A 27,503-nucleotide genomic window follows, 5' to 3' on the forward strand; every position below is an offset into this window, starting at 1 on the left:
TGTGGCTTATCTTTCATGTCTCTGTCATCACTGCTGAAACACCACCCCCTCAATGCGCTAATATCCATTGTTTGGTATCCATAAATGCTGAGCAAGCATCAAAGAATGTCAGTGGGTGCCATTTTTTCCGTATGGAGAAATTCCATGACAAATCTTTGCTTCATACACAATTCCATGTCAGATGCCATTTTGTCACACCGCCCTTCTTCTGCCAGCTGTTGCACAGCAACAAAACATAATGGAATACCAGGGGGAATGTTCAAACCCTACTGCCATACCCCCCAACATCTATTTGCAATGTTGTGGGCCAGTATAATAAAATAGGAGGCATTACTTTCAGAGGAGCATGAATGTGCACACACGTGTGTAAAGAGTGGAATGAGCAAAACACATACGGTACATACTACTACACAGATATGTTGCCCTAAACCATCCCAGAATGGTGACTATCCTAAGCCATCCCAGAATGGCAAAGGACAACAGAGCAATTTACAGAGACTCTATGATCTGTGTCCAATGTGTCATTTACACCAAAACAGTTTGATCTTAACAGTGAACTAGTTTTCCTGCTGTATTTTACACAGCACACAAAAGAATATACACAATATACACAAACGAATATATTTAAGCATACTCTTTCTTCAGACAGTACTAGAAAATGCAAGACTTAAATGACTACAAAAAAGCCATACAGTGTATGATAATAACTTGCTTCCCAAATGAACAAGCATCTGCATGTTTATTTTTAGAAAAAAGCAACACATTAATATCTCTTTTTCTAATAAGCAGTTTTACTGCTACTAGATTATTAAAATCTGTACACTGAACTTCTCAGAAATAACAATTCTTACACTGACTCTCTGATTTAATATCAATTATCAAATGTTAATACCTTGCTTAAAAATTAATTATCAATTCTTTAACTGAAAACACTGCTGGTTTTTTTGGTCAGCTTTCTAATCAGTATTTTAATCAACACTGTATTTGGCTTAGCAATTAAAATAAAGGAAACAGATGTTACATCTATTACATCTACAAATTTGCAAGTAAGATCAATATATTGCATTCTTAACTTCACTTCTTAAATACACATTCTGCATGTGCTGAAACAATATGAAACTGACTGATGATCCTCAGTTTTAAAATCACTGGCTTTGTTCACATAAATTCTATATCAGAAAGTTTCTGCAGAGGAGAACAAGCTTCAGTATATACCAAATACAGATACAGCAAAAGCACAAGTATTCAATAAGTTAAAACCAAACAAATAAGACTGTTCATCACTGTAATATATGATTGTACACATGCAGAACCAACACACTGAAATGCTTTAAAATTTCAAAAATACCTAATTTTATATGACAGCATGAGATTGAAACAGAGTATCAGCGTGGTTCTTTTGAAAATTTCTGAGACTGTAATAGCTGACAATCATAAACTTTCATTGTTATGCTTTTTGGAATTTCCCTCTACCACTCCAAGAAAATCATCAATGTGTATCAGGAGACACCACATCTTCCACACTACTTAGAAAGATGAACCAGTCAACATCAACTTCCACCTAGAATGACAGAATCGTTGAGAGTTGGAAGGAACCTTTAAAGGTCATCTAGTCCAACTTAGCTGCTATGAACAGGAACATCCACAGCTTCTATTCTAAAAATATTATCATACCATAAAACTTGTCTTTCAAATGCACAAAAGGATTTGAAGTGGATGAACATCGAGCTTATAAAGAATAGACAGGAGGTTGTACTGAAAATGTGTTTATCTAGGCAACTATGTAGGTGCATATTTACAAATATAAACAGACAGAACCTTGACAATCTTTTTTACAAGAAAACTGCAGTTTCATATGTTTTAGTTAGAAATACTAACGTTTTATTCATAAAAGCAAAAAAGTTATTTTGATTTATTTAATTTTTTTGAACTACTGAATGTAGAATCTTAGAAAAACATAAAGATGGATCAAAAAGACTGATTTAATAAGTGTATTTTTCCTGTTACTGAGCTAAAGTCGATTTACATGTACAGTGTTTAAATACTCAGGGATGATCTCAGTTTGGTAATAAATATGTAAATAAATTAATAAATAAATAAATATGTTAGAAGCATGCTTAAAGAAGGAAAGGGTTTTAACTATTGTAGGATTATTTGACATGATAGATGCAGCTCTTTGAGTACAAGGAAAGAGGAGTTTAACAAAGAAAGTTACAAATTTACATTTGAAAACTTATTTCAATACCTATTTAAGAATAAATTTATGAAAAGATATGCTAGTTAGTGACCTTGAAAAATAAATGAAAAAAATCCAAAGAATCTCTCACGGTGAGGAAAAATAAGGATTAGAATAATCTATGGAAGATACACCGTAATGTTTGTGTTCCAAATATCTTACTGCTATGAGGATTCCCTATAACCTTGGTTTTCAGAATAATCTACAAGAAACAATTTGATTAAGCAGAAAATAAGTTAAAAACCACAACTCACCACTGATCTTACTTGGACTAGTTATGCCTTCTATAGCTTATAAGCATGTCAAGCATGGATATACAGAAGAGACACCAAAGAACCACAAACCAATCATTATTCTCACTTAACAGTTTTAAATTGCTATAAGAAATATTAACTGTATGTGTATGTATATTTTAATCTTTGAAGCAACTACAATGGGCTATTTTATGGAAAAGCTAAAGTTGATAAAATAATAAGAATACACTAAGAATAATAACCTCAGCAGAAGAATTGAATGCCAGTGGCAACTGACTAAAGGTAAAGCTGGTAAAATTAATGAAAACATTTAAATATGTAATAACCAAAATATGTAAATATGCATTTTATCACTGTAAATAATGTTCCCATGAAACATAATACAAAAGGTATACTTGCTTTAACAAGTTAATATATTTTAAATTCTAATAATGGACTTCCTTTAGAAAACAAAAGCAAACAGAAATCAAGTGAACTACCACATTTGTGAAATTCCTCTGGATGATAATATAAGTCACTAATGACATCACTGTACTCAATGGCTTCACCAGTGGATTCTGGTACTTTTTCCTAGAGTACTAAATGTGGAAACAGTTTTGGGAAGGTAAATAAATGTCTAAGGAAGATTAATGATGCATTTGGGGCACTGTGTAAAATAACTGCAGAGAAAGTGAAACTATATTGAAAGTGCTGGCAAGTATTCAGAAGGTCTGGGTATGTTGTGCAAGCGAACCATAAGAACAGAAATCACTAACAGTTTACAGCTTGAAAATAATGATTTGAGAAAATGGACCTCAAAAATGAGAACACAGCAATGCAGTGAATTGAATAAGCATTTAATATGAACTATGACAGCATTTCCAAAGGATGAGATTTTTGAAAAAGACAACTTACATGACTTGTAAACTTTCTGCTGTTAGGTTATTCCACATGATCTCATTAGCTTGAAGGTTTTCATTTTCTTCTAATAAGGATGTATCAAATTCTATTTCTTGTTCAACAACTTCTGAAGATCTAATTCATAAAATAAATATTGCATTTATTAAATTGGAATATAGTTAAAATACAACATAGTTAAATAATAGAAAATAGCAATTGTATACACCTTCCTTATCCTTTGAACAAAGAATACACTCTTAAAAACACCTGAGCATAAAATAAAGTACAATTTTTTGAATTAAGTTCATAGGAGAACCAAAGTTTCTCAGAAGACATCTGTTTGCACAGGCCATTGACCCTGCTATAAACCTGCACTTGACAATTACCAACTCACATATGTTAACAGTAAAGTATAAAATAAGGGGTCTTAGAACTATTTCCATATGTACCTACGTGGAGTTACAGCTCAGTAAGTAACAAATGCAGTATATTTAAAAATACAATACTTTACTGCATTATCTGCATGCTCTGTTGTTTCAGGCACTGCTCACTCTGCAGTAATCACAACATAGATTATGATGCCTAACATTCACTTTATTCACAATCAGGATAGTGAGAGGAATAAAGCATACACACGTAGCACTATAATAGATGAAAACTCCAACCAAATACACAGCAAATTAGATTGCACTGAAGCTGGATGATAATTTATAGTCCACTGTCAGTAACCACGCTATGACTTTTCACATGCAATAACATTAACATGGATTTTGTTTTTCTACAACAGCATTCTGCACATGCAAGTAGAACAACTTTTCAAATTAGGATAAAGTTTTATAATTAACAATGTGAAAGAAAAACAAATTCAAGTCTGATCACTCAAGCAGCATTGCAGTTCAATGCAAGATTTACTCAAAAAAATACGAACATGCACACTAAGATAAAAATGTGTACCTGTGAGTATCTATGAAGTCGTTATACTCAGAATTAGGGTCTATCTGTTCAACCGAAGTCTGGATCTCTTTGTGGACATTCACAATCTCTTCTGTAACAAGACTGGTGATCTGGCTATACTCATCCAAGATTCCTTTTCTAGAGAGGAAAAAAAATTCTAGTATAACATGGCACTGAAGGCATAGATGGTATTGGAGATGCTTCAAAGTTTCAGTTTGCTGTTTCTATAAATTCTTGTTGCAACTGGCTAAAAAGGGAAAAAATAAGACAATGTATATTACTTAAAGCAATAACAGAGCATTTGTGGCCTTTTCTTTAGAAATTGGTTAGAAGTGGAGATGTCTCTAATACCACGATCCTTGTATTGATTACACAGAGAAGATGAACTAAAGCTGCAGAGATTATAAGAAAAAGGAACGTACATAACTTATTGATGACATTCTTTCACAACCAGAGGAATCATCGTGCTTGTCATAATCTACGCTACAGCATCTCATGTACTCCTGAATAACAAAATACATTCTGAAACATTGAAGAATGAGAATTTCCCTTAACAATTTTTTTTCTTCATTATTATTTATCCTTTATCACACAGTTATGTTATGAATTTGTTGTTTAGACAAAAACAAGCACACTTCACTTTGACCTGTTAACTAAAAAAGGAAAAAACATCAAAGAGGAAATTCACACAAGAAAGTACAAGCCATTCAGCCTACTAGTCAGTTCCAGAAGTGGGGAAAATAAACTTTGTGATTAATGGTAAGTGTAAAAGAACAGGCAGTATTTTACCACAAATTTTAAGAGCATCCAGTGAGCATCCATTTCCTCAGAATACTTTCCTGCTCTCTCCGTTTCAGCTTTCCACAAAAGAACTCTTTTTTTTTTTGTGACAAACTTGCTGGCTTGCCAGGTGTTGAAGCATGGCAAGACTTTTAAAATACTGATGATTTTAGCCAGCCAAGAGGAAAACACACAGAAAGAGGTAAAAATACATTTTTCCTGGGTATGATCTTCAACTATGTTTACTCAGTAAAAAACATTAATTGCTTGGATTTTTCCAGTATTTTTTCTGAGGAGAAAAGGGACAAGGTAAGTCATTAAATCTTGCCTTGCCGGTGAATGTGTCTGAAAAAGCTCCAGAAAACAGTTCAAAGAGAGTGCAACAAGCCAATATCAGCTACAACAATGCTATATCTAAAAGAAAGGGAATCAATGGCAATTACTATCTATCTACATAAAAACCAAACCAGCTGGTCTGCAAAATCAGAACTATTAAGGAATACTATGGCAACAACACTAAGCTCCACATATGAAATCACTGTTTCTTTTTTGCAGAATTAATTCATGATATCAGAAATCAGTAATTTCCCAATCAATTCAGATTTAACTACAGAAAGTTTTGAAATTGACAAAAATACTTTTCAAGCTTGTATTCACAGACAGCAAATGCAAGTGGGCTCAACAGTCCCTTTTTTACAATAAAATTCTTCAGTGTATTACTTTAACTCGCATTTCTGGGAAAAAAAAAATCAACTTAATTACAATGCAGAAATTTAAGCGCGTTCTCTTGTGATTCTGCATACATTAAGATTAAAAAGACTTAGAGTATTACAGAGGTCTATTTAATTTAGATTCTTGCACCAGAATTAACGACAGTAATACAATAATACTGATAACAGCCATTAATGTCTGCTTCCCACAAGCGTATCATAACAGAACCCTGGAACAGGCTGCCCAGAGTGGCTGTGGGGTCTCCTTCTCCAGGAACATTCAAAACTTGCCTAGATGCATTCTTGTGTGACCTAATTTATGTGTTCCTGCTCCAGCAAGGGCATTGGACTAGGCAATCTTCCAAGGTCCCCCCAGTCCTGACACACTGTGATTATGTGACACTGAGCACAAAATCTTTAATTCTCCCTCATTTCCTATTTGTGTCATAAATACAAACACGTATTTCTGTAAAAGTAAGTAAATGAGTTACAGAAGACTGCCTCATATCTAACTGAACAATAGCTATAAAAAAGAAGTAATAATTTTGTCTTTTAGTGACTTACAAAACACCTAAGAAGAGGACCTAACCAGCTCTTCAAGAACTCTTCAGGAAAGTCACAGAGGCAGCATGGCAGCTACAGACCAGAAAAGAAGGCTTGATGTCTGTTCTCTAGAATAATCAATTTACACATCTTCTGTCGTGATGCAGAGAATGATCTTCCAGGGAAAAGGTAGTTGTATTTTAAAAATAAAGGTTGGATTCCTCACAGTAATGTTAGGTTTACATGATCCTATTATTTCCCCACACATTTGACCCTGATCTGTCCGCCTCCAAAATGACTGTCAAGATGGCTGGACAGTTTTAGCAAAGGTTTTTAGTGGCAAAAATAAAAATGAGACTACCACAAAGGTAACAAACTTCTATATTATTCCAGATGAAGAAGAGGATAAATTGTAAACATTGTAATTAATCTGTTAAATTGAAAAATTAAAACAGTGTCAAGCCAAAATGCATAAATAATCCCTCCAAACTACTGTCTGTATTTGAACAGACTTTCTTACGCACAATTATTGTCTACTGAAAGTTTAAAACAGCTTTTTTCAGTACCCATGATATATTAATTAATTGATTGCAGTTTACTAATTTTTAACAATGCAATAAAATAGAATACTACACACATTTGCAAGTTAAAATATGTAAGGAAGTATCTTACAGGGCTTTAATCATTTCTTCTTGCATTTTCTGTAGTGAATCAAGTAACAAAGGAAGCGTAGTGTCATAATATTGGTGCTGATACAACTGTGCTCCTTTCAGTGCCAATATATACTGATTATGCAACATATGAAGCTTCATAGTGGCTTTACACATTGATCTTTGGCTTTCTCAGTCTCCTTTCCTAGGGGAAAACAGAATCAAAACAAAACAAAAAAAGAAAAGGTGAATTAAAAGTACACAGATTTGTGGGTGGCATAAATCTAATTGATATCTAATTGATTCATAATAGGTTTGCACTTTATTTTTAAATTATTATCCTACAGAAACATCAATCCAAGATATTTGACAATACATGTTTTTATTATTATTAGTTGGAAATACAACCTTTCCAAAATATTTTGCTGAAGAAATAAATTTGACCATTCTCAAGTTTCTAATACAACCAAATCTCTTGGTTTTCTTATTCCAGGTAAGAAAAAAAACTACTTTTACTTTGACCAGAATTATTTATCTAAAAGTACATGAAAACCACTGTATATTCTGGTATAGAAATAATATAACTGTCAAGAATAAAGACTAAAAAATTCACACACACAACTATTGAAACACTAACATTTCATTTGCCTCAAAGCGAACAAACATTTTAAATGAGGAAAATAAGAGATGTCTTGCTAGCTGAGATTTACACAGAAGCTGTCATTTATTTTGAGCAAGCACTCTAGTGCTACATATCATCCCAAGCAAGCACTGATGCAGTCTCGTATTAGTAGCTGAACTCCAGCACCGTTACTCCTGTACAAAACTCTCAGCTCTACTACAACTTAACATTTCCTCATCACTGTCAGTATACTGATCAGGAGCTCAACACTGCATCTTAGCTCTATCAGATCAGTTCAGTGCTGAACCAGAGAGCTACAAGGTACTTCAGAAGGTCATCTACTCTACTCTTAGCCACAGTAATTACACAGATACACGACATGTCTTCCTAAAATCTCCAGTGATAGCTATGCAGTTTCCCAGTACTATTCAGGCCTAGTGCTGTGCTAGCTCAAAATACACCCTCATTATATAATTCCTTCATTCTCCACTACAAATTTATAAATTTAAACTGTTGCTTATTTTACCAATGTGTGACATGAAAAATAGATTCTACAGCCCTCTGTAATTCATCTTTTATGTAGCAGAAGATAATGCACTCTCCTTTTCCACCCAATCTTTGTGCCAAATGGCTCACAACTTTACACAAGTGTAACCTCAGGTAAAATTCAACTTTGGAAGCCATACAATCATGTTATAAGGATAGCAGGCAGTTGATATAGCTACCTTAAACTTGTTTCAGTTTTCAGATCATCCGGGAAAGACAATGATCACAATTACTTAATAAAGAAGAAACAGCTCACCCTTTTCCATGGATCAGGGCTCACTAGAAACTCCCGGAGAAGGAGATCTCCGAACAGAGATGCTTCCTTTTGGCTACCAGCCCTAAAATGAGGTTAGAACCCAGAGTCCATCCGTTCCAGTCATACAGGTGAATTGCTTGCATCTATGCTCCCAGTGCTCAATCACTGGTTCAGGTTGTGACTCAAGGGTTCCCACAAACGTCAGCACTAAACATATATATATATACACATATATATATATATACATATATATATATATATATACACACATGCTATTTATTTCTAGACATCTCTTGAGTTTCTTGAATGATCTGAAAGTCTATAGCTGTCCTCCTGTGCACTTTAAATTCCCTTAAGGTATACTGATATTTGTAAATTTAACAATCAAATTCTAGATCCAAGTGATGATACACTGAAAGACCACCCACATCTAATCCCAACATATATCCTGCATGATACATTATCCTGACAGGAGCCCCTTAACATCAATTCACCAACCAGCTTTATGCTGACAGATCTGCACCTCTACTAGGATATTTCCAACCTGATCATGCACTGCCCTTATCATCGTCATGAAAGGATAATTATATTGACAATTCCTCACTGTGACTTATAAGATTGTCCCCATATCCTTGTTATAAATAATCAGATACTTATTAATTGTCTGATTACTTCTTCCAGGAACTAAAAGCATTTTAAATGAATCTTTATCTGCAATTATCAAGTGCAGATTCACAATTATCTGCACAAATTCACATACACTAACTAGAACAATCTCATTTAAGCTGCTGCATTTCTTTTAATTTTACAATAAATTAAATAATAAAAGACTATTTTATCATGTCAACTACACATCACAAAGCATTACAGAAAAGAAAGACACAGTTTTTAAAATTAAAAACCTTAATGTATATCTTGAAAAGCTGAAATTTTGTTTAACACGAAACAGACAAAGGACTGGACTGTATATTCTGATAAAACACAGAAACACATTAAGGCATGTCAAAAAAAGTTGAGAGACAAACTTCTACAGCAACAACAAATTGGTCCTCTTTCAAATACATAGGAGTCAGTAAGCTTGTCAGAAAGCCTACATGATAGCTACATAAAAAGAGCTGGTAGGAAAGAAAAAAATGTGAGTATTTTCCATTCATGTTCATTACAAATGACGTTCTGAATTTTCCATGCTGAAATGTCTCCCTGTGAAAGAGATAAACAATCTTTCCCAGGAGGCGTCAGAAATTAGCAGGACTGGAAGCTGTTTAGCTTTAGAACTCTGAGGGTATCTGAGAACATTGTAACAGAAGTACTATGGTCAATTTTTAAAGGAAGAAGTAGGGAGTCAGTGGGTAGCCCTCAGAAATATTAGTTGGGGCTTAATATATGAGATGATGAAGATGCTGTTGAAGATGTTGACTCAAGCAAATTAAAAAAAATCATGCTTCACTGGAAGACTTTTTTTTGTTTTGTTTTGCCAAAACATAAGAATACTGAGCTTTTTTGTCTCTATCAAACCTGTATCATTTGCAGGGCAGGAGAAAAACAGCTCGGCCAGAATAGCATTCCAGAACTTAGAAACTGCTGAACGCATCTGACACCAGTGTACCAAGACCACAGGACAGTAGGATAGCATAGTATTCCACTTTCCCATTCTTCAAGTACTTGGTTATATTACCCCCTAACAAAAGACTTCAGCAAATCTGAGAATGAATCGAAGTGTAATATACACTCAGCTTTCAAGTACAGTAGGCTAAGACATCAGTTTGGCTGTTGATAGACAAAACACATACCAAATGGTGTTTGTGGAGAATAGCAGGCATGTGAACATGTAAAGATAATGGAAAACAACAGAATACTGTTTGTAGGGGAAGCCATCAAGTAGTACTGAGAGTTCTGGAACTGCATGAAAGAGGACAAGGCAGAGGACTGGACGACAGGACAAGGCAGCTGGAACTCCAAACTGGAACAACTCAGTTTTGCTTAAACACAGCCTAACCTTGCACTGCACTGAGAACTCCTTGGGAAACTGGCAAAGGATGTCAAGATGGCAGCAGAGAAAGAAATGTTGGACTGTTTAGGTTACATAAACAAAAATTATCTCCAAATATTACAGTAGAATGAAGAGCTTAAATCGTGCAGCTTGTCCACACATGTCTTTAAGCTGCATACTCTATCAGTTAAACAAAAATCAACATACATAAAACCAAACAGAGCTCCATCAGTAAACATCACAACAGAGAGCTTTCAACAGCTAAGCTAATCACACCACTAATAATCACAACTACATAACTAGAGACTATCAGCACTGTATCACTTTCATGACACTTGTTAATAGCTAAACTACTCCTTTTTATGCTATAAGAACTAAATGCCTTTGCTATTCATTACTCATTGGGAAAATACCTCCAAAAATTCCAAACTAGATCAACTTACCATACACATTCTACTTTCAAATGCAGTCTCTGAACATGTAATTAACAAAAAAAAGTAGCTACAGTACTATTCCCATCCTTTATTCTTTAAAACAGAAAAATGCAGTGAGGCAGAGTACACAGTTGTTCTATGTGTCAATTTACATTGAGGAAAACATCAAATTTTCCTTATCTATATACAGAATGTTACGGATAGATATAATCCTACCACCATCAGTCATCAAATCTGTTCAATGTTTACAGAAACAAACTGAGTGTACAATATGTCAAGTCACAAACAGTACCGTGCAGCTTGAAAAATTCAATTATACAAATTTGACATTTGCAAAGAAAAGGTTGGCATTCTTGTTAAACTATTCCAGAGAGTCAAGTATTCCTATTTCTGTTAAAAACTGTTGTATTTAGTACAGGAGCCATCCAGAAAAACTCTCATAGGGTATTTTCTATTAGAAGCATAGATTTACTTACAATGGCAAAATGTTAACTGGATAACTCTTCAGAACTAAGAAAAAATCAGCTCATAAATTTTATCATATTTTAAATATGTATTAATCCACAGTGAAAACATGTCAAAGAAATTGACCTTCAGAAAATAAATATTGCACAGGCAGAAAAAAATTCATATATATTTTGGATTAAAAAGACATAATTATACTAAGGAGCTCAGTTTTTTGTCCTTACAATTTTTACCCTCAACGTTTAATGTTTGGTCAAAAGTGTTAAATAAAGGCTTAAAATCTTTTATATGTTCACTATTTTTAGCTACCACCAACTTCAATAAAATTTAACATTTGTGTATTTTCCAAATTTACATTACAGTTAATACTGTTCTCTTGAAATTCTTGAACTGTAATACTTTGACATACAGTGCAACATATTCACTCATTTGCACACAAGGATCCATCTACTGAGGGGTGATATCTGTAGTACAACACTTAGAAACTAGCAGAAGTTTAGCTGTTCAGATTTCATATTCAGCTTCATGGTAGTGTGGGTTAAGAAATAACCAATACTCTATTGTTTCTGCAACAGCAGATTCCAGTTAAGATTTCCAGTTTAAGAGTTTCAGCTAAATATTAAGTAATATCCCACAACACAAGTGAAGATCCGAGAGATAAAATCATTTTGTTACAAATTTATCCTTTTGAAAGAGAAAATGCATGCAGTGAAAATCAAAGGTTTGACCAACATGGAATTCAAAGCATTCCTCTTGAAATCAAAAGTTCAAATATAAACATTTTGGATAGCTCAAACACGAAAAGTGGTTACGAAGAATTCTGAAACTGAATGTTCTACGAAATAATTGCTTGGTATCTACATAGAACATCAGCTAGTAGGAAAACAAAAAAACAAACAACAACAACAACAAAAAACTCCACAACACTGTACTTTAAAGGATACATGCTAGTATGAGCCCAGAGCTTTTCTTCATTCCAAAATGAATGAATAAATCCTACAGCTCACACAAACATCTCTGCCAGTGAACTCTAAATAAAGATTAACTTGCACTTCTTTGCAACAATGTTAAGAAAAATTGTCAAGAAGACCAAATCAAAGTACTACTTTTTGAGCTATTTGTTCTTAAATTCCTTCAACAAAGGAGAGAGGAAAGTGGCAGAATTCTAAGACTGATCAAATTAAAATTAAAGTGCAATCTGAAAATCTTGACATACCATACACGAATAACAGTGGGGAAGAAAATAACCAGACAAAAAAAAAAATTACAGGCAAGAATCTCAGGGAAACTTCCAAGACAAAACATGACATCAAAAATTCAAGTCACTGCCTCTTTCAGTTCAGGAAGTGCAAAAGCAAATCTGATCACATTTCTGGTTATGGGTGAAAACAGGAAAAAACAACACAGGCAATGTTGAAGAGTAGTACTGATGAGACAGTACTTTGTTATTGGAGAAAGAAGAGATGACAGGATATGATCAAAACAGCTGACTCAGGGATAGAGGATCCCTTACCAAACAGACAGCGTGTGTTTGACAGCTCATTTTTCAAATAGCAAACTTTCAGCAACGAACCACACAATATCATAAGGAAATACACAAATGGCCTGGGTAATACTTGGAACACAGTAAGATAATGGAACAGGCTACACTCCTTCGTCACCTTAGAAGTTCCCTTTGGATATCTCATCTGTTTTGGCTTATTCTGTGGCTCAGATGCAATGAGTGGTTTTAGTTTAAATTAGCATCTGCCTTTATTAGGCTGTCTAGGTGTGCTTCCCATGAAAAGCCAAGAAGCTTGCCACTTAAAATTTCACTGGATTATCATACCATCTGATTTGAGACAAGCTTAAAGGGGGGAAAAGAGGGTGAGTATTAGGGCTTTTAAAATGTATTACTATTGTAGAATAAAGCATCAATCATCCTTTGGTACACAAAGCAAATCTTCAGAATAAAACTTCTTTTTGAGTCATAAAAATGTTTCTTTTTGGTTTACCTTAGAATCTTTTTCCTAAGTGCCACCAATAACATATAAAAGTCCATCTATTAGACAGTGAATAGTGTTTATAATACCAGTTTTTCTAGCACTGTGTCTATCTTCTCATATACTTATTTCCCAATGTTTCTAGTATCAGAGGTAACTCCTGAACATTCTGCTGCTTCTCAATTTGTTTTTCAATACAACAAACCTCTTTAAGAAGAAAATTTTTCTTATTAATTCTAGAAAGACACATTATCAAAGGGCATTATGTCACTCTGCCTAGAAAAGAATGCACCTTTTTATTATTGAATTGCTTTATTCTATTTAAAATGTTTTTTTATCTCATCAGTGAGATGACTAACACTTTCACATTGGTCATCTTCTAGCAACATTTTTTTAAAGCAATATGATAAATTAATGTTAAAGAATTTTAAACTAATCCTTATAACTGCTTCCACAGATTCATGAATGGAGGGAGTACTAGTGGGATCTCTGTATTCTGCTTCTCTCAAGTGAATTTCGTACATACTTTTTAAATTAAAGCAAGCAATTTTGAGAACATAGATGCCCAGTCCCTGAAGGTGCTTAAGGCCAGGCTGGATGGGTACCTTGGGCATTCTGCTAGTAGCTGATCTAGTAGCTGGCAACTCGCCTGAAGTCCATTCCAACACAAGCCATTCTATGATTCTACCATAGGACAGAAAAAAATAAAGGCTATAGTGATAATTCAAGGCAGAGTAACTAGTTTTATTCAAGGTAACTGATCTCAGTAATAAAGAAAATATTACACAATTCACAACTGAATTCTGATTCTTGTTAGTTCTGTCTTAGGAATCAAAGTCTGAGACTGGTCAACCCTAACATTATTCTCTAAATAAAGAGATGCAAGCATAATGCTCTTAACTGACATGGTTTTCAAAAGACTACTGCTACAAAGATATTACTTCCATTTTCTTTTCATCTAAGATATTTTTCTTCCCTTAATGTATTGCAAGAAGTCTACATGAATTCAACAAGGAAAATCACCCGCTTCCTCCTCTAATCAACTTATTTCTTAGACAAGTATAACAAGTTTCTGCCATACCTTATCTAACAAAATAGTGAGTGCAAGTAACAAATACTTCTCTTTTGGGAAAAAAAACTATGTGTATATGCTTCATGATTTCAAATTTACAGAACACTGAAGACCTAAACTTCTGAGTTAAGAGTTAGTTCAATAAATTTATTTACTTTACGCATATCAGCACTTACATAAACAAAGTACAAAAATAAAAAGAATTGAAACACGATCTGCAGTAACATGTTTGAATAAGCACCATTAAAAAATATTCTCTGACCCATAAATGCTGATTTGTGAGGACTGAAGAGAACATCCTGGTGCTGCATGTCCATTGTGAGTAGAAACGATATGTTGAAGATGGTTCCAAATTCCATCAGAAGTCCACAGAGTTTCCTTCTCTAGAAGCTTTATTTCACACAGAAGAAATAACCCTAGCATCTGCAAGCACTGCTGTAGTGCCTATGAGCTACAACAGAGTACTCACGCCCACTAACAATGCAAGCTGTAGGCCAAAAAGAACACAGGCCTGCCAAGAAGGACATGGACGTACTGGATGGTGGATGGCAAGCACACATGAGTCAGCAATGAATCCTCACAGCCCAGCAATCCAACTTTATCCTGGGCTGCATCAAAAGAAGCATGGCCAGCAAGGAGAGGGAGGTGATGCTGCCCATCTGCTCTGTGCTGGTAAGGCTTCAACTAGAGAACTGCATCCAGATGTGAGTCCTCAGCACAGGAGAGACAGATCTATTGAAGTATGTCCAGAGGAGGGCCACAGAAATGATCCAGTGGAACACCCTCCCCTGCCAGAACATGCTGAGAGAGAAAAAGCTCCAGAGAGACCTAAGAGCTGTGTTTCAGTATCATAAAAGGGAAGACTGTAAGAAAGAAGGGGACAGACTCTTTAGCAGGATCTGCTGAGACAGGACAAGGGGAAATGGTTTCAAACTAAAGGAAGAAAGATTTATACTGGATATAAGGAAGATGATTTTACAACAAGGGCAGTAAAGCACTGGAACAAGGCTTCATAAAGAGTCAGTGGATACCCCATCCTTGGAGATATTCAAAGTCAGGCTGGATGGGGCTCTGAGCAAATTGATGTGGCTTATGTGTCCTGTTCATTGCATGTGAGTTGGACTAGATGGCCACTGAGTGCTCCTTTCAACTCAGACAATTTTATGATTGATTTGAAATCCATCCCAGCCTGCTGACATCTGTGAATAAGACAGATTGGTTCAACAAACAACATTTGTTTCATCTTAGAAAGTTAGGTTCAGTCAAAATTAAACTCAAGAGTTTTTCCCATCTCAGCAAACCCTAAAGGCAACACATGCCACAAGGAAATGTAGTAGTATAATCACTATTTTACAGACAGAATTAATGCACCAGCCACCTAATAAAAGTATTTCCTGGTCACTCAGGTAGCACAAAGAGTAGCAGGACAACAATTTGAATGAAAGCCTTTTTAGCTGCTGTCTTATTTGTGAACATTCAATATATAACACAAAAGACAAATGAAATCTAAAGAATCGTATCACAGGAGTTGCAGGTTTCAAAAATCGTTCTTTCATCTGATGCAATGCTCTGTAGTGTGCTAGGTTTCCAGTCTCCCCTAAATCACAACATTGTCAGGGAACATAAGCCAGCCTAGGGAAATCTCATATGTGATATTCCACCATACAGGAGCAACACAAAATGAAATAATGAAATAATATACTAAATCTCTATACTGTTTATTTTGGATCCATTCTGTTACTTAAAAATGTTACAATAGTTTCCACATTCAGTCAGTAATTAACTAGCAACAAGAATGCAGTAAACATCTTTACAAGATGTATTTCCAGTAAAACTATAAACATTGTTGTGTAAAGATGATATTGTACTAAAATCCAATATGAACCTACCACAGCAATACTGGCAATATTTCAGCTTGCAAAGATTACCTGATACAAAATCATTTCACATTTTAACACCAAATACCAAAATTGGCTATAAAAATAAATGCTAGTCTAAGAATTAATGCTTTCCTTTTATGTTTTTTTTTGTTTGTTTTTGTTTTTTATTTTTTTAAGGTGTAGGAAAACTGAGATTCAAATTGTAGTGAGAAATGCCAGCAACTGTTCTGCGGTTTCCAGTTTGTATTCTTTACTCATTATTTATGAAACTTTTTAGAACTTTGTGACCTCTGGTTGGGAAAAACAATGTCTTTCCATCTGGCATACATTTTGTTTCGATGCATTTTCCTGTAGCAGCTAAGTCAATATGCTGCATTCTATTTAATTACTCTGTTACTCAGCATCATTGCGTTAGAATATCACTGCAGGTTTAGAAGTGTACGTACAATATGCAATTGTCACTATGGGACACAGCTGTAAGAAGATGATAATTTTTCTTCTGTACAGCACACATGAGAAAGATTACAAAGGGCATCTATTTCACTATATAAAGATAGCCCAGTAGTTCTCAAGCTTTTCTCCAAATGACCCCAACATGCCCTACTGGCTCAATTCTGTAGATGAACACACTGTGCATTCCGAGCACATTATTACAAAATGCTCCAATTCAAATGTTTTAAAACCAGAAGAGATTATTAGAAAGAATTTGTGCAGATTCTCTGCTGGTAAGTATACATCATCAGAAGCACTGAATCATTTCAGTCTGTGACTTTACCCTTCTCTCATGACCCATAAAATCATAGACAGAAGTAAGGACTGTAAAGGACAAAAACTGCTCATCAATCAAATGATTAGCACCAACCAGACTGCCCGACAAAGAGATCTCCACACCCAAGCACAACCAGCCAAGCTACATTTGTGACTCCCACAGTAATCATTGGTCCACAAAAGAACAGCAAATCATGTCGCTAATGAAAATATCACTCCCATTTTTAAGAATGGTAGAAAGGAAAACCCAAGAAACTACAGGCCATTGATCCTCACCTCTGTGCCTGGGAAGAGATCATAGAATAGATCCTCCTGGAAGATCTGTTAAGGCACATGCAAGGCAGGGAGGTGATCTCATTGAGAGAAAGCTCTAGGAAGACCTCATTGTGGCCTTTCAGTACTTGAGGGGAGCTTATGAACAAGAGACCAACTTTTTACAGTCTGAATAGTGATAAGACAAGGGGGAATTGTTTTAAACTAAAAGGGGGGGAGATTTATGTTAGATGTTAGGTGGACATGCTTTACTCAGTAAATTGTGAATGAGCCACCCTCGGAGATTTTCACAGCTAGCCTGGATGGGACCCTGAGGAGCATAATCTAGGAGCTGGCAACCCTGCCCATGGCAGGGAATTCACCCCAAATGATCTTGTGATTCAACGATTTCTGACTGACACGGCAGCAGACACTGGCAGCCAGAACAGGGCAGTAAAATGCAGTCTAAGCACCAAACAGCAAGTGGGACTTAGCAGTGCATCATCTGCTCAGGTGTGCCACTATTCTCCCAGAGGGAAGAGGAAAAGATATGCTGCAGGGGGGCTTCCCAGAACTCCTGACACACCATCTCTGTCACTTTCACCTCTCTCCGCTCTGGAGAGCACAAATCCTTGCATAATGAAATTCCTGCATCCTTCAGAAAGCAGTTCCATTTTCCTCACTGTGAAATAGCTTCTCCTTCTCCATGCAAAATCTCCTCCAGTCACCTTCCCATTCCCCACTAGAAACACAGCTAGTAATTACCTGGTGTCATAATTCATCACTTAACTTTTATTCTCATTCCTCAGATTCTCTTTGTATTTTCAGTTAGAAAAGAAAGCAGCTGTAACTCTCTAAAGCATCAACATGCTGGTTCTAAATGACTGTCCTGTTAGCTGGTGTAAAGTATGACACAGGTTAGCCAAAAAGCTGAGCTAAAAAAATCATAAAATCAACTTCTTCTAAAGAAGATCACTACCAATAATTCCTGATTTTGCCACTTTCACTTTTTCACTTAAACACTCTAAGCGTTCAGCTTAAAATCTAAGTATGCTTTTAACAACTCAAAGGAACTGTCTTCCCTAGGTAGAGAAACGCATGTACCTCTCTCAGTAGTTGTTTCAGTATTTTCTTAGTAGAAATATGTAAGTATTGGTATAAACCACACAGTCACCTAATTGCAAAATGATTACAATTGCAAAACAGAAATTTCCAAGTCATTCCTTTGTTATGACTTGCTTTGATGTTGACTAACTTGCATGTGTACTCTGCAGACTTAGCAGCTCCAGCCCAGGAGCAAGGACTAAATCATATTTCCTGCAGAGTAGCTGTTTTCTTCTGCTCTTGACAGGAGGGGTCAGACACTGAATGAAGAGTGTAATGAAGAGTAATGAAGAGTAATGTTTTCCAGAGGAACAGAGTCTGTCAAGAATCATATTTTCCAAAAGCAGAAATGAACTGGCTCATGTTTCTTCTGAGAGTTAGTGACAACAATTTTCGTTTTTCTGTTTAACTAACTATTTTTCAGCTTATTTCCAATATTCAGCTATGCCCTCCCACTGTTACCGTATGCAGCATTCCTTCCCTTGCTTTCAATCATTCTTGTGAGACTCAAAAACCAAACCAGTTTTCATGTTAACAAAAAGACTATCTCCTAATGGCACGTCACTTGAGTAAGCCGCTGCTATTCAACTAATGCCTGGAATAATGAAATACTATAATTTTAAGACTTCCCTAACTGGTTCACCTTGCAAACTACTTTGACAACCTGAGGGCTCAGAAACACTGTGAAAATACCATGGCTTAACAATACTCAAACAGCTCAGCTGACCAGCAAATACACAACCATTTTAGCTGCATACAGGTAATACAGAAGCAATACCATGGTCTGAGGTGCAGTAGTAGCAAAATAATACTGAAATTCTTAGGGGGAAAAACAGTTTTTCTGATAGTCAGAGGCTGTTAAGTAAACAGTAAAACAGTAGAGGAAGTTAAACCAACCATGAACTGTATTAATGGAAAACAAATACTAAATGGAAGCAGGAAAATACACAGTAAGTGTCTCAAAAACAGCTTTTGGATGTTGTATGTCTAAACAAGTATTAGATCAGTTAATCAGAATGACATAAAAACACTGCAGTTGGAATTGTATTTATGCACCATCATGCAATTAATTTAACGAAAAAGAATCTTAGGCAAGTGAGACCAATTATTAACAAGGTATTTCAAAATATCCTATAGCAAAGTCTTTCATCATCCTAATCATTAACACAATTCACTGGAAGTCAAAATTTATGAAGTTTGGACACATCACTTTTAAATTTTTTTTCTCCTGCTCCTTAATGTTGGAAAGTTTTAGATCTATTCTACCGTCATCAGAATTGATGACGCTATCATCAATAGCATTGATGATGCTGTTCAGCAAGCCATAATAGGTCATAAGACACAAGGAGGCTGCAGCTATGATGTACATGAGGATCTGCAACCTGATTTTCACTACTAATACTGTGCATAAGAGCAATTTTACACTGCAATGCATCCACTAAAGGAATAACTGAAGAGCTTAAAGAAGTAATCTTTTGTCATGAAGGACTACCACTTTTCTTTTTTTTCATTTTTATCATTTTCAGTGTATCAACAAGCTATCTTGATGACAACTAGCTTTTCTTAAGATTCTGAATGAATTTTCACATCTTCATTAAGTTGTTCAAAATAAAAGCATTACCTAGTTTCACTCTAACGTTGCATTACGTTTGAAAAAAGGCAATAGTAAGCACATAAACTGAAGTCAGTCATACCTTTAGCCACGGCTTCTTTATACTTTTCTTTGGCAGAATTTACTTCTTTTATTAGTTGTCTATAGCTAGATTTTAGTTTCTCAAGTTCTGTCTTTGTGACCTTTAAGAAAACAGAAACAAAGAGCATAAAAAATACTTACTCTCAACATTAAAGATGTCATATAAGATTTACTCCAAAAATAAGGATGCTGCCACTTTTTAATGGCTTGCAATAATCCTATCAGACTATTATGCAGCATGACAAAATCAAAAATCAGTGAATGTTCAGAATGAAATAAGAGGCCTGAAAGTGATTTCCCCGTTTGCATCTCTGCAGCACAGCGTAAGGACAAACATTTAGGAAATCTTAGTGTAAACACTATTCCACTTCAGTCAAAGTGAAAAAAGCACCAAAAAGGATGATCATTAAACCATACAAGATGAAAACATTCACACAAGAAGGAATTCTTCTAATGTCTCAAAATACAAATACAGTAGAACTTTTGGATCTAAAATTTTATGCAAATAGCTTAGAAGTAGCTACTGTGCATGAATAAATCTATCTGACATGAAACTTAAATTCACAAAAAATTTTAAGAAGTACTGTGGAATGAAGTACTGGCAGAGTTTCTTTCAACAGACACACTTATTCCATTTTGCATCACAGAATATTAAACTTCAACCTTCTATTTTCATTTACAGCGTGAAAATTAGTTCACTGCTCAAAAATATTCATAATTCATGAACGTATAACACAAGTTCATTACAAACCAGTCACTACAATACCACAAAGTTGACATAAATATTGAAGAAATGTAAAAACTTTGACAAAGCAACATGCTCTCACAATGGGCTACCATGGAAGAGGAACTTAATCTAATGAAAGCACATGTTGCACTGCATAGAAAAGGAAGTCTGTTCTACAGAAAAACTCGTCCTTGTGCAAAAGGCATGAAGAAAACTAGCATTCACAATCCCTCCTTTCTTTGTGAGATAAGGCCCAGATACCATTATTCTCACTCTCACGAGCAACACTTGAAGACTCAGGGAAACTCCCTCAAGAGCAAACAAGACACTACATGTAATTCCTACTTCTGGACCACCTGTGCAAAGGCTCAATTTAAAAATAAGAACGTAAGATCTTTTGCAAACTATTCATCCCATATTCTCACATTAATTTGTACTGTAAAATCATTCACAACTGCTGTTATTATTGACTAAAAGCACAGGAGAAATAAAATTTACAGCACACTCGTATTATGAAGTTACTTTAAGCAATGGACAGAAGAACATGATTAGCAAGCAATGAAGACAATACACACGTAATGATGAATGTTCTTTTCTAACAGAAAGCTGGAAATTAAATTAGGCCAACAATACTGCAAAACCTTTGTAATAACTTCAAGGTCCAGGAAAATTAATTTCACAATGTATTTTTCCATCAACAGAGAAAAACAAAGCACCTCCATCCTCTATTTACTGTTAAGCAGCTGAAGTGGTTAAGGATTATCCTAATCCCAATTTATATTTATACAGTATTTCCCACTTGGCTAGTGTCTACTTCTTCCCCTTAAAATTCACACAGAAAGAAAAAATCTGAAAGATCTCAATGGAAACTGAAATAAACTTCAAGATTTACTAAAAACCATGCCTTTCATTACCCTCAACAATTTCATCAAAAAAGATTCCTCATTGTACAGGTCTCTAGAATAAGAAAAGAAGGGCCCTCACGAAAGGGCAAACAGTTCCTTACCAGATACCCTAAAGATTATGAAATGTAAAGACACTGTTCTGTACAAGTTTTGGATAATGCTCTGGGAAATTATAAGTACTTTCTTAACACATATAATGGAAATAGACCTAATGCCACAGAACACAAAAAGTGTTCGGGATTTCTGGGAACCATTCTGGAGGTGTTCCATTGACGTAGAACCTTTGAATAAATAACGTCAGCTAACAAAGAAAGAACATACCACATCTAACCAAAACTTTATCCAAGTGCTTCTTAGGAAAGCCACGAAGGCAGAAGGAGGCGGTAGGAAAAGAAGGGGTACAAAAATTATTGCAAGTTTATTCATTAGGATGGAAAAAAACTTGCACAATCATGCATTTTGTTCACCTTATGATTAAAATCAATATAGCCTGTAATTAAATATTTGCGGAGTGTTTAGTCTACTTTATATTTTGTTGAAGTCTTACTCTCTTTCTTTTAAAAAGCGTTTTACAAGAGTGAACTTAAAAAGAAAAAAAAGCATGTTTAATACAGGCTCTTTTAAAAGCATATATGAATACCCAGCAATCTTGTTTTTGCTATCCCTAATTTCTTCATTGTTATCTTCTTTCTTTTTCTATTTCTCAAGTTCTTTGTAAGTTTATCACAACACTTTTTCTCCACCTTTGATCCTGAGCATTTCCAGATGCACTAATCTGTAAGTGCCTGTGAGTGATTATTTGGCTTGGCAACTCTATCAGATAAGACAATCTCTACCAAACATGCATTAAAAATGATGTACTTCCCACAGTTAATACCCAGGGAAGATGCCAAACTCCCAAGAGATTATGGAAGCAGTCCTACTAAAGCCAAACATTTAACATGATACATGTTCAGTACTAGAGTAAGGTTATTCTCATTACCTGCCCGAGAATCTTTTTCTCACTAGTCTGCGATATCTGTACGTTACTCGTAGGTTATATTTTATGCTACTCCAGATCTCTAAATCTCTGCTAAAAGAAAGAAACAGTGCTTTTCTTGTGAGACCTTTTAGACTACCAATCGGTTTCTTTACATTCGCAGTTAATCCTCCCCCAGAGCATCTGAATTAAACTGAGATTTCTGTCAGCTTTACTGACAAGACACAGTGCTGTCAATATCACACAGACACAACTGACAATAGAAAGGGTCCTGAAGACCTCCACCTACAGACTTAATATATGGTTTACAATTGACTTATATTTTACAGTAAGGATTAGAATCCCATCCCCACCCAAAACAGTCCAGGCTGCCAAAATCACTCAATAATAAAAGCTTTCAGTGGATGTCTACAGCAAAATGAGAAAAGTAAAAAAGATGGAACAGAGAATCATCTGCGAGGAGCATTTCCTACACTATCTGATCAAATCAATTCACACAGAAGAAAGACTTCCTCTTCCCCCTTGTCAGGTAGCAGCAATGAAAAAACATATAGGAAGCAACTAACATTTGAGCTAGGCAGCCTAGATACCGCTTTTACAATAGCAAAAAACAAAAACAAAATCTAAAAAAATGCTCAATGTTATTTTTTTAAGTACACAAAATTTCAGTAAATCTACAAAGAACATTTGAATAAAATACCTTGTACATCTCTGCTTCAATTTGTTGATGAACCCCGATGTAACTCTTCTTCACTTGCTGTTTGTCCTTGATCATCATTGTAAGCCTATGTAAAGGCCCAGAATTAAGATCTTCTGCGTGTGTCTTCATTATTTTGCTCAGCTGTTCTGTTTGTTGTACTACGAGCAACCAAGACTATAAAAAAATAAAATAAAATCAGGAGAGAAGAGTCACTTATTCTAGCTGACAAATAACTAAACAATGAAAATGGGTTGTGGTAAAAGATGCATTCAGTTAAAAACAAACAAACAAACAACAACAAATAAAAACTGAACTTCCCAAATTCACTTGAGATCTTCCACAAAAATTCCTTCTCCTGTAACAAAATCATGCAGTGAACTTAGTCATAAACTCATAAAAAAAAGCACCAGGGACAAAAACACAGCATCATACAGTCACTCCACAGAGTACTCTTTGCACTTCTGAACACTCAAGAAAGCTCTACAGCTTTTTTCAGATCACATCTTCAACACATCTGACAAGCACATTCCTGTGCTCTTTGCTTTCCCACCACCTGATCATTTACTCTGATAAATGACTTCTTTGTCCTGGTCTAAATACCTCACAGTGATAAGCATTTGAATTATTACTGTTCAAGAGAACACCATTTGCCAGCTGCTTCACATAACTGACAGCACCAAGCCACCAGCAGCAGCGCGATGTAATGCTGCTAACAGATTAGAAGTTCCCTGTCACGGCAACCAAGCGGCTTTTTGCAACCTTACTTTAATAACTTCTTTAGCCATCCCAACAGTCTGTTTTCAGGACTGCTTAATATATCGTGGCTTTTGATAAGAACTGAGTGCTGAACAGAGAGACTTTTGGTGCACTACAGACGAAAAGTCAAGAATTAGAGTTCAGTTCAGATGGAAGTATTTGTTACCCTTAAAAACCCTTGCCCATTACACTTTGTTGACAGGAACAGCATTGGATTCATAAGATATAACTCACTAACACAGACTGCTGTACTGCAGTTAACATTTCAGCGTGGCTGTTTCCAATACAATTACCAGTTATTGAATGCAGCTGGTACATCAGTTTTAATGGCACTTGTCTTAATATTTTTAAACATAGAAATACACCTTATATCGTGAAAACTTACAAAATTCATTTGTTTGGCAGATCTCATCTTTTTTATCATATACAAACATACATATGTATGTTTATATGAGCATGTACATACATATGCATACATACTTATACACAACAATGCTGCTAGCCAACTGTAATTCACAGAACAAAATGAAAGACAGAGAACAAAATGAAAGTTAATTCCTGTATGCAGTAAACCATCTTTAATATTTCCTTTAGCTGATAAGAATTCTAGCAACCACTGGCATTACTGCTTTAAGCGTGATGTTATATAATAAGCTCAGAGTCTGAAGATTACTGATTACATCAGAAAAGTGTTTATCTCTCCATTTACAGAGAACTTTCCGAATGACTTCAGAAGCCATGTCACAAAGCTGTGTACAATAAAAATAACATCAAAAATACATATGAGAAGAGTGGTTACAGAAAAGCTCATCATAGCACTCTCGGAGGTGAAAAAGTAATAAAAGTAATGCATTTCTTTGGGTGATTTATTGCCAGACAAACACAGCTTCAATCAATAAAGAAATACATAGCCTACAATTCACCAAACAAGCCCAATTAAGTCTGACACCTAGCAAAAACCTGTCCTTCTATTTAAAAATTAACCCAAGACTGACACCAAAAGAAAAGTGATCTATTTAAAAAACAAAATAATTTGCACATTTTCCCTTTCCTCATATTCCTGCTTTTAGATGAGAAAGCACTAGTTGAACAAGATTTCTGTGTTCTGTAAAATGTTATTGTTTTTAAATAGCAGAAGGTGAAAGATTATAATAGAAGAAAAACTACAAAAATTAAGATTTAAGGGACAAAAAAACAGCTGGGTGGAGTCATCAGAAAGGCAAAGCACTTCCTTTCCTCTAAAAACCCACGATCCAGCAAAAACTGTAAAATATAACATTGTTTGATTAGAAAACATTTTTAGACACGGATGCACACAAAACATACATAAGTATGCAGAGACAGTATTTTAATTCAGGAAGTATAAGATACTATTTACATCCCACAAAAATTGTGTCAGATTTTAATTATGTAAAATGTCAGAAAGAGACAAAAAGAATAATTAAATAGCAATATATATTAGAACAGCTCAAGTAATCAAATGATAACTTAGATATTTTACCTACTGAAAGCAATATGACAATATATCACTCTGCTAGCATAAAATCCAAGCTGACAGTCTAACTTCAAGGCAAGCCTATGCATATGATCTATCAGTATTACATGAATATTTTTGTAGTTATGTGAAAGATCAGAGATCATGGGCTTAGGAGGAAAACAGCACTTCCCCGACAGAAAAATGAAATGAACAAAAGTAACCTGAAAGATTAACTTGAGTAGCAACATCCAAAACAGCACTTAAAAATGTGAAACAAATGCTTCAGTTTAACCTGCATAGAAAATGGTTTAAGACACGTATTCAACTTCTTACAGAGGCTCAACTGAGCAGAGAGCTAATCACCTGAAGGTGAACCTGAAGGGTTGCAACGCTCAGCATTCAAAAGGTGCCAGTGCTTCTTTACCATTTTAGCCAGAATCCACTGTTTTGTTGCCCATAAGCACTGCAAGGCTTTTTTGCTACCACATAACAAGAATCCCAGTGGGGCAGCAACAGCAAGAAATATTAACAGTATTGTTGTAATTCTGTAAAAACTCTGGGATCTGACAGCAGAAAGCTTGAAAAAAATACATGATTTTGCCATCAGTGAACAAAAAAGTTTTATGTAAATTTACCAAAATCATCACAACTGTGGGTAAGATACATAACTACGTGAACAGCATTTCAAACATACCACCAAAACGCAATAGATGAAAAAAAACCAAACACAAAAGAACAAGCACAGCAGCTTACAAGACAAGAAATATTGGGTGGGGCAGGCAACAACAGAATCCATTACAGATAAACACTACCCAGTGCTATTTCAGGGCAGCTGAAGCAAACTAGCTACTTCAGTGCAGCTTTCAAGCCACACAGTCACTTTACTTTCACTAGTACCGATCGAGACAGCTGCAAACAGAGCACTAATGCTCCTGCTGCAATACCATAACTTGATCTCAAGCAGCAACTTCATAAGCACACTGCATAAAAAATGCTTTGTGTAGAATTTAACTTGTCCCCAAACCAGCCTTCTGCAGAGAGCAGGATTCATGCCAGACTGACGGAACTGTGTAAGCACTGCAGCAGCAGAAGGATCAAAAATTGAATAAGCCATAAAACAGAATTACGTTCTGTAGTCAGAAAGGAATCGAAGTCAAGAGGAAAGGTTACTAGCAGGTGGAACAGGGAAGTTTCCTTCAACTACGCCTTCACTGTACTTACTGCAAGCCTGACAATAACTTGGGGAAAACACAGCCTTACTTTATAGAAAGATCAACAAAATTATTGTAAATTGGATGGAAAATAACTTCCCAAGTACAAGGAACATCCTGAATTAAGTTTTTGTTTTAACATCACACACTGTGGTGTGAATAACAGTTGGTATGCTACACTTTGCCTTAAGTTTCCCGGCATTTTTCTATTTCTGTCACAAATTCTATACAACATAAACAATAGTTTCCATTTAACTGTCTCAAAAGAAAAGCTCACTGTAACGTATTTTGTTTTCAAAACAAAGGAGGTGAAGCATGGAGACACAAAATACTGAAATTTCAGAATTTAGGATTCTATTTTACTTACTAAATTCTACGCAAGACTGGAGTTCAAGTGCTCCACAATCCAGCAAAGAACTAAAAGCAGTTAAAAACTTCAGAAACGTTAACTCCCAAGAAGATGAATCAGGAAGAATCCAACTCAAACAAAACAAACAAAAATCAAATATTTAATTCTAAGGATATTCCAAATTCATAATTCCTCAGTCTTACCTTGGATACATTGCTGATATAATCCAATTGACAAGTGCTTTCTTTATCTACCTGATTACAAAGATTCTGTAAAGTGGAGGCATACTCTTTATCACTTTTTACACGCATGACCATAAATTTCTTGAC

The 27,503-nt window shown here is 35.3% G+C and overlaps 1 protein-coding gene across 1 annotated transcript; it reads right to left on the bottom strand.

The window, feature by feature from the left end:
• Nucleotides 1-2,034: 2,034 nt before the first annotated feature.
• LOC122157444 (tyrosine-protein kinase Fer-like) lies at nucleotides 2,035-27,500 on the bottom strand (the record flags this gene model as incomplete). Its single annotated transcript, XM_042813094.1, is given in 7 exon segments — nucleotides 2,035-3,504; nucleotides 4,324-4,461; nucleotides 7,029-7,179; nucleotides 7,182-7,211; nucleotides 20,072-20,171; nucleotides 23,382-23,555; nucleotides 27,378-27,500. Coding segments are annotated over 7 exon segments (840 nt in total), but the record flags the coding sequence as incomplete, so codon positions are not given.
• Nucleotides 27,501-27,503: the final 3 nt, after the last annotated feature.

The sequence above is a fragment of the Centrocercus urophasianus genome, unplaced genomic scaffold (genome assembly GCF_019232065.1).
Source record: "Centrocercus urophasianus isolate 14NV4802_14NV808 unplaced genomic scaffold, USGS_Curo_1.0 seq_1372, whole genome shotgun sequence".
Taxonomy (NCBI): Eukaryota; Metazoa; Chordata; class Aves; order Galliformes; family Phasianidae; genus Centrocercus; species Centrocercus urophasianus.